Here is a 9,225-nt window from a genome sequence, read left to right on the forward strand (position 1 = left end):
ATGACTTTATGATTCCTGTCAGCCTTGCGGGTTAAACATTTTAGCATCGAGGGTAAATGAAGACAGAAGGCTCAGCTTCTTTACTTTTTGTTTGCAAAATAAAGTTGAGGAAAAGCTTCATTTTTTATCTAATGTTGGAAAAACAAAATAGTTTGCGCTTCAAATGTGAATATTTCTTCAAACCATAAAGAATGGCAGGAAAAGATCAGACTAATCCAAATTCAGTCGTCATAAAATATTTGCTTGTATCATAAAATAATAAGGTCTATCTGTTGCATGAACGAAATTCAGCGAGACACTAAAGTGAAGCCATCTATTTTTAATTGTTCTTTCTAAATAGTTGTGCTTGTTTTAAATCTTTCATGATTTTGCATTGAAATTTGGCTTTATATTGACATAACTTCTGTCTTTTTTAAAATTAAATGCAGAATTAATATCAAACAGAAAACAAAATGTCTAAAATCATCAAAGATAAATTATTAAAACAAACATTTTTTTCTTTTTAACCCAAAATCCAAACTGTTTAACTATACATTCCACTTGTGATAAGAATGCACTTTTGTGGAAACACAAAGGATTCTTTTAAGAAACGTTTAGCTCTAAATGTAATAATTAAAGTGACTTGTCTGGTGCAGGATGCACTCCAGCCTTTTATTCTTTACACATTCCATTACAAAGTATACATGTGTGAAGCCATGCATGAATATGTTTGTGGCGATATATGGGCTTAAAAAAGATGAAAAGGTTTTTAAAAAGAAGACAAAAAAGGAGCATGCAACAAATCCATCTGCAACAAACAGCATCCATTCTCGGGTAAGCTAATAGCTAACGTCCAAAGGACTTGAGAAACTGGAGCTTTGTGGAAATTTGAGTCTAAAAATAACCTCAGTGTCTGCAGGAATGAGATGAACCGGAAGGAGGCACAAGGACAGAGAATAATAATCCAGGTTTGGAGAACATCATGGCAGGATATGAGGAAAATAAAAGAACGCACAGCTGCAGATGTGTGCTGGGATACATTTCCGTGTGGTAAAACACCTTAAAGACATAATTAAATTAAAAACGTAATTTTTTTTGTTTTGTTTTCATTTCTATTTTATTCTAAATCACGTTTCTGATCTTTTGTCACTATTTTTTTCTAGTGTTATGTAACCCTGTGCTGCAGGAGTGACTGCATATATTCAGAAGTGTCCTAAACTCGTATTTACTTTCCTCCAAAGACATTGTGAAACTGTGGGTGTCCAGTATAAGTGTTTGCTGTAACAGGATGAAATTTCCAGTTCCGGAGTCAAGACAAGGACAGCTTCACAGAGACGTCTTGTTGGCACTGCGGCCTCACTCAGCCCGGCACGATGGCTTGTTTTCTGAGGTCAGTGTGATGTTGAATCGGTGCAAGAATGGGCAGGAAACCAAACACAATAAAAATGTATTTGTATGAACAGATGGAATATTTGCTTTAAGGATGCTTCTAAGCCCAGAGAAGGTCCGAAGGAGATGTGTTAGATCTAGAGAAAGTCAATGACAGGATACAGAGAATCTGTTGGAGGTGAGATGTGCTAAAGGAGGAGTTCTAGGTCATGGATCTGCAACCTGAGGCTCCGGAGCCACTAGTAACTCATTTGGACTCTTTGGCTGAAGAAATTGAAAGGATTGTAGTTTTTATTTAAATTTATTTTGGTAGATTTACAAGTTTATGGCTTAGATGCTCTTTTCATGGTATGTTTGTATCCCTCTTTTTATTTAACATTTAATCAAGTTCTTTGTTCCATCTAGAATCCACTCTTTTAAAAAACTAAGCAAACATGTTTTTTTATTCTTCTTTCAACAGAACATTTAGAAAAAGAGCACCTGCAAATGATGAGAAATCATGCACTCTGAAACAAGACAGGAAAAACACAAATGTGAAGAAAAAGAACAGTCCAACAAGATGACTCTTTTAAATTTAAACATTGAAACTCAAACAGTAATAAAGAACAAAATGCAAAACATTCAGCATCCTCCTCACATCATCATAAATCTACCTCAGTAAACTTAAAGATGGAGAAAATTCTACTTTAGGTGTTTTATTAAACATGTTCTTGTGGCGTTTTTCTCATGGAGAAACCTAACTGAAATTACATTTCTGAGTATTTCTTTATTCAAATTGTTTTGAGTCAGGAGCAGGCCCTAAAATGTTGTTGGAAAAAGCTTTTGAGTGTGATGTAGAAGCTAGTAGATTCATGTACGTCTTTGTTTTCATCATTTGAGCTGACTTCTGGTTATAAAACTATAAGGCTGGATAGCCCCAGTAGTGCTTGCTGTTTTATTTTTGCGCTGGTGATGTTAGGTTGGGGTTGTGAGAGGCTGTAAGCTAGCAGGAGACTGTGAAAACAGATAGATGATGGGAAAGGGGGCGGGCTTACTCCGTGCCAGCAGTGAATTCCTGCTACTTTGCTGAAATTTTCATAGAAAACCACAGTTTTCTTTTTTTTTGGCTAAAAACATGTTAAAAGACCACCGGGAACACTATTATATTGGATGAAAAGATGATCAGAGGGGGACTTTAAAAAGTTTGGAGCAGAAACTTCTAAGGGGGATAAAATTTTACCAAATTTAACCTGTCACCACCCTCCTCTGGTTGCTGCTGTGAGTGAAGTGGATGGATGGAAAAAGAGAGATAATGGAAATAAATGAATTATGAACCATTTTAGCTGTATAAAAAAGCAGCCTTTATTTTTACATATTTTTCTATTGTCCTTCTCTGCCTCAATAACAATAAAACTTGAAGCCACATTTAAATCCAGACTTTGTGAACAAAGAAAAAGTATTTTACTTTTAAACTTTGTTTGATGAGAGGCTGCAAATATATTTCTTTTAATATTATTTTGTTGGGAAAGATCATCCAGACAGCAGCCTTCCTCTTTAATTTCCACAGAGACAGTGTCTGAAACTCACATATCTTCACAGCAGTATATAGCATTATCTGGCACTTCTAATAACATTTGTCACAAAGCAAACACCTCTTCACCTCCTCCCCTCCGCTCTATAAAACATTTGGCTGTTTGTCTTTTTTTTTCAAAGCAGCTAAAGCACTTTACACATCTCCTGGAAATCGCTGGATCATTTTTCTTCAGGTTTGAGCTTTTAGAGTGCTTCAGCATTTCATGATTACAGCGACACGGTGTTCATCTTCTGCTTTAAAGACAGGACTGCTCCTCCTTTAGTCACCCCTCTCTCTGGCTGTCTCCTTCTGTTTCTCCAAACTGCTGTGCAGCTCACTGAGGGTCGGTGGAGGAGGGCAGGAGGAGGACCGCTCACACGTTTCTTCCAGGCTAAAACGGAGATACCAATACAATGCAGGTGCAGTAAAATTTAATTACTTTATTAATTCAAGCATATTTTAGTTGCATTATTTGTGCAAGAATTTTTGATTTTTGAGCACTAAACAACTAATTTTACAAAATGAATCTTTTATATTTATATTTTTGAGATATTAAAAAAAGGAATAAAGGCAAGAATATAAAATGAACGGAAATTAGTGCATAAACGTTTCTTGCAAAGTAGTTATTTTGGAACAACTAATAATCATAAATCATAATCATTTTAAATGTTTGGACAAAAGGACTTCGAACCATTTCATGTTTTTTAGATGTACTTTAGTAGGGCTATGGTATTGAAATAAATACCAAAAAAAATCATAATTAATTTGAAAGTAACATGGTTTTAAAGTAAAAATACATAACTGTGAAAGCAGCACTTGACATTACTTCAGTTCAACTGTCCTCTTCATTTTTAATAAATTAGATTTTTACATGGAGCTCAGACTCTTTCAACAACACCTTTTCCCCCATTTTAATAATGTTTTTTTTTTCTTTTGATCTAAATAAGCTTCTTTGCTTGCAGAAAATATGACAAGTTCTCAGGTGTTTTTGGCTCCATTTTTTTCATATTTAAAAAAATAATGAAACTTGTTAATGTCCTTCTGTAAATAAATGTTTCTGAAAAAAACATAATAGAATACCATTTTAGAAAGGGTCATGCTGCTCATATGAATGAGACACATGTGATGATGGATTCATGAATTTTTCAGTGTTTTGTGTGACATGCATTGATGCGTGTTGGTGCGTGTTAATGTGTTACTTTTCCTTAAGATGTCATGCCCTTTATCAGTCTTGGTCATCGTTTGCAGACCGGAGGTCATCACAAAGCACAGCATGGCAGCTGCTATTCTGATCTTTTATTGATGCGGTTTTATGGAGTGTGAATTATTGAGGAACGTTCTGGATGCTGCATGCTCCACATATTCAAAGAAGGACAGCGTGGGGACCGGGGAGATCCCTCTACAGTGGTCCTGTCTGCTCTCTGTTTGCTACTCTCTTTGGTTTTTTAGGGGATTACTGTCACAAGTCTTAAAAACAAAGCCGGAGGAAAAGAGGACATAAACTGTGATGTGCAACACAGTCTGACAGGGGGGGAGTAAATCTTAGCTCTTGAAAGTCAGAGCTATAGTGGAAAAAAACAAACATTTGAAGTTTTGTTTCTCAGAATTGTTAGCTTTGCAGAAAAAAATCAATTTTAAGTGCGCTGATAATCGCTTATTGTATTCCGAAGCATGTAATTAAAGCCCAAAGTGGAATGAACATATTATCTAAAGTCCATCTGCTTCTGAAAATGGACAATTGGGCTTGACAAATAAGATTTCTTTTACAGATGTCATGAATGGAAATAAGGCTAAAAATATTAAAACTTTATTTGTAAGCATGCTTTTTATGCACATATGCATTAAATTCCTCAAACGTCTTTTCTGAAATTCAAAAGTCATGGGCACGCACTTCTGTGAGGTTTAAATGTATAGCAGGCCAGACTAATGAGTAAAGATAATTTTGAATTTGTTTTTATTTTAAAAAATGAATAACATAAAAGTTTATCAAATTCACGGTGTGTGGTTGAGGCTGATGGTGAACAGGTGAGCAGATTTCTGATGTCCAGCAGTCAGGTCAGGGAGCAAACTTATAAACTTATCCTTCTTAAAAAAGAAAAGAAAATATAAAAATAAATAAATATAAAAAATAGCAATTATTCTATGTTAAACCATTAATAAATGAAACGTAGGTGAACTAATATTGGAAAAAAATGTAATTTCATGACTGTTATAAATAAAGGTTGGCAACTTAACAAGCTTCTTTCCATATTTTTCCATTCTACCTGTGTTTTGTCTATCAAGTATAAAGTTTTCTTGAGGGGAAAAACCATTTGGTCAAATGATTTTGGAACGGCCTCAGGATGTGGAACATGTTCCTTTACTTCTCTTTTGCATTTGCAGCTCAGGCCGGCTTCCTCTCCACGATGATTAAAATCTGTTCTGTCAGTGTTCTAATTGACTCTAGAATAAACAAGAAAAGTGAGCTTAGATTTTTAGGAATAAAAAAACAAACACGTTTTGATCCATTTGTACAGTCTGACTACATCTCAACAGTTTTTTGTCCTTCTCTGGGAAAATACCTCTTTTCCTTCTTCAGGCAGATGGGAAGGCGGTGGATGGCGATTTGCTGCCGGATGCCAACGGCAAAGATTTGAGTGAACAGACAGACGGCTCAAAGTGGCAGAGACCCAGACTGTCACGCAAATCGCTCATGAAATGCTGTCTGGTCAAGTGGATAATCGCCAGCACCGCGCAGCAAGGCCCAGGTAAGAGCAAAGAAGACACCACTGTTATTAAATACATTTTACACATAAAAATGCTAGGAGTCCTTTATTTAAAAAAATAAAAGTACAACAATAACTATTTAACTCCCTTTAATTCAGTTGGTTTGCTAAAGGATAGATAAATGGCCCTTTTATCCAAGTTTAAAAATCTTTAACATTTTGCTAGTTTCATATACTATACGTTTTTAAAACAAGTTTCAAATAACTGATTATACAGCTCACATATTACACGTAGAGTATTCAAATAAAGACTAAATATATCAATTTATTTGATGCAAAAAAAGAAATTCTCCCCACAAACAGCCCAAACATATTGTAGTTTCCTCCCATTGAAGCACAGCATATGGACCACTATCCGATGTGAAAACATGCATGAAAACCTGTATTTGAACAAAAATAAGAAAACTTTGTTAAAAAATGCCTCAAAGGGTAGCAATAGCGCCATGATTTTAAGGTAAGTTGCTCTTTGCACATAAATGTAGTTTTGTAAGTTAATACGTTTACAAATGAGCACTCAATACATTTTCTAAAATAAATCTGACATTTAATCTTGACCTTGAATGGATCTTCCAAAAGAAAAAAAACTCCAAGATTATTTGTAAAGGGAAAAAAGTATTTGAGTAAAGCTGTAACTCCAGTACCTGAAATTTGATGGCAAAACTATCAAGGAGCTCATAAATGTGATCTCAACCTGTGAGTAAACAAATTAAAACTCAGGAAAAATATGCTTATAAGTGTTCTGCAAAACATCCCAGACAATTTTACTCAACACAACTTCCAGACGGCTTTTTATTCTTAAATTTCACTGTTAAAACCCCAAAAATGTGAACCAGAAAATATAGGGGCTTATGTGTTTTTCATTAATTATAGTTAAGGTTTTATTTATATCACATTAAACTATTAATTTTAAGGATTTTATTAGTTTTCATTAAGCTGAACACTCCCGGATGTCCACATTTTTAAATATTGTTTTTCTCACCAACATTCCGTTTAGATTGTAGTTTGGCGCCATCTAGTGTTGTGAAGGTATCATAGCATCTGAATGGATTTTGCTCCACATAATTTTACATTTTCTGCACTTTTGCAAATATGTTGGCATTTAATGACTTCTACAAATTTAATTATTTACTTTATACCAATAACTCTTTAAAACATGATTTTTTTAAATAATAAAGAAAAATTCAATAATGCATGGTTGTGTTCCTCAATGATTAGTGAAGGAGAGAAAAATAAGAAGCAAATTTAGCATAAACAATTTGACATTAAATGACAGCTGTTGTGTTAAATTCCTGTCACGATAAAGCCTCTAAGTGACTACAGGGTAGTAACTTTATCTCTGTAAAACTTAAATAGTCACACTGCTCATTTAGCCTTTTTACAGTTATAAAAAAGAATCACATCATGACAAAAAGCATATAAATAGGCTCTGTACTTTTGTGCTGCACTCTCTGTAGTCATTAAGGAGCGCTGATGAAGCTGAAGCCTTTATGACCCACATTTAAACATGTTTAATACTTCAGGAGAACAGAGGAGCACTTAAGGTACATCCCACAGTATGATGTTGGATACATTTAAAGGAAGATGTCTTTGGTGCACCTTCATCGTCTGTACCAAGTAGCAAGGTACCTAATTTTGCTTAGATCGAAGTCTTGGGGTCCTCCTTCCTGCACAATGTGGATTAAAGAAACACTACTTTAAAAAGTCACATTTCCACTGAAGGGTTCCCTTGTTTATTTATTTAATGTCCTAGTTTACACTGTATTGTGTGTTTTTATACAGCCCTGTTCTGTTTTTGTTGTTTACTGTCACTATTAATATTTCGTTTTTCATTTCTGTACCCTTTTTTATGAATTTACTATTATTTTGTGTTTTAATGCTGATTTTTTTAAAATCTATTGTGTCTGATTCCTTTTGTGACGAGTTAATAGAAAAATTGACTCCTATTAAACTTCACTTGGGATCAATAAGGTACTAATCAATCAATCATTCAATCGACATTTCTTTGCCTGCAAATTCAGTGGTAGTGTTGAGTTCTTCATACCTTTTTTTTAAATTACCAGATAAATTTTTTTTTTTTACTTCTCAGGTTCATTAGTTATTAGCGAAGTGGCTTTCTAAAATCCATTTGAAGCTTTGATTCTGTCCTTCCATCACTTTTCTCTGCCTCTTCACAGACTTCTATGTCATCTCTCAGCCATTGATTTGCTACTTAACCTGAATCCATTATGATGTGCAGACTCATCAGTACCGAGCTTTGCTCAAACACTTCCTCCCTCTTGATGTGATCCTGAAAAGTCTCAACATTAAAGATTGCTGATGGCCTCGTAGTCCTTTTTCACCCAATTAGAATAAATGATCGACCAAATAAAATTTGAATATTTCAGGTTTGAGTGAACCACACCCATGCATCCACCTGCCTCACTTGCACATGGATTCTGTTAGGAACAGCAGAGTAGGAGATATAAAGAGGAGTTGGTGCTACACTGAACCGGATCCCTAATGGATCGCCTGCAAGCAGAGACAACTTTAGAGAGTGTGGACTGTGTGAGAGCATCCGACTTTTCTCCTGCACATGATGGACTTTGGGCCTGCTTACCTAAGGAGGATACTCTGCGGTCACACTGTTACGCGTTTTCTTTGCCAGCCAGCAGTTTAGGTGAAGTAACAGCTGCTGATGCAAGTATAAAAGAATGAAAATGGACAGGAGCACAAAGAAGATGGTGCTAGAACACAGGAAGGACTGGACAGTTTTAAGGGATTTTGGAGCAGTGATATTTAAAGCAGAGCAACAATGGGTTTGGATGGCATGGAAATAATTGCCATCACTGTTGTTGTTGGACTTTTTATTGTTGTGCTTAAACAGTTTGGGATTTGCGAACCTCTGTCTCTGGAAGGTAAGCAGATAAGACATCTTAGTTTTTATTAGGGAAATGTTCTGTTGGGAAAACAAAGGGGGAAAAAGCAGTGAAAATGCTCTTTGTTTACCAAATGTTAGATCAGTTTGAAATGCCAGGAAAGTTTTTGATAAAAGCTGATTTATCCTCTTTCTATCAGTTAGGAGTTCTTATTAGAACTCATTTTAGGGTTTTATTTGTGATCTAAGTACACAACAACAGAATAGCTTGTTTTTGTTAGATCTTTTTTGGGCAAATTTATATTTTATGTACACATTTTTTTCAGTTATTGAAAAAAGGAGCATTTTCTCCTTTTTTGATGAATCATGCTATTTCATTAATCTGAGTTTAGCATTGATTATTGTTTAAAAATAAGAAATTTAGGATTCAGTTGGGCACAAAACTCTTGCTTTGAGCCAGATTCGAGCAGGTCCACAGCTCATATTTATCCTTCTATTGAGTTTTCGATGCAAAAGTGGACCGTAAACATTTCCATTAAAACCATGTCCCCTGGTCAACAATTGAAAACAGATTAGGGACACAAACAGAACATTTGCCATAGCAAATTTCAAGATTTTACTTATAAATTAATTATTTTAAGCATAGACTGTATAATAATAATATATTTATATTCTTTTAAGTCAAG

The 9,225-nt window shown here is 34.9% G+C and overlaps 1 protein-coding gene across 3 annotated transcripts in view; it reads left to right on the plus strand.

Moving 5' to 3' along the window:
• The first annotated feature begins 1,880 nt into the window (after positions 1-1,880).
• Positions 1,881-9,225, plus strand: part of LOC112163081 (calsenilin) — a 13,979-nt gene continuing 6,634 nt past the window's right edge. For 2 of the 3 annotated variants that reach the window (XM_036214415.1, XM_024299220.2), the window contains exons 1-3: positions 1,881-3,113; positions 3,254-3,339; positions 5,499-5,667. In XM_036214415.1, coding sequence (XP_036070308.1) covers positions 3,334-3,339; positions 5,499-5,667 — 175 coding nt within the window. In that variant the 5' untranslated portion in view covers positions 1,881-3,113; positions 3,254-3,333. Of the gene's footprint in view, positions 3,340-5,498; positions 5,668-9,225 lie in introns of all 3 variants that reach the window. The other variant, XM_036214414.1, reaches the window with a different exon arrangement.

The sequence above is a fragment of the Oryzias melastigma genome, linkage group LG12 (assembly GCF_002922805.2).
Source record: "Oryzias melastigma strain HK-1 linkage group LG12, ASM292280v2, whole genome shotgun sequence".
Lineage (NCBI taxonomy): Eukaryota > Metazoa > Chordata > Actinopteri > Beloniformes > Adrianichthyidae > Oryzias > Oryzias melastigma.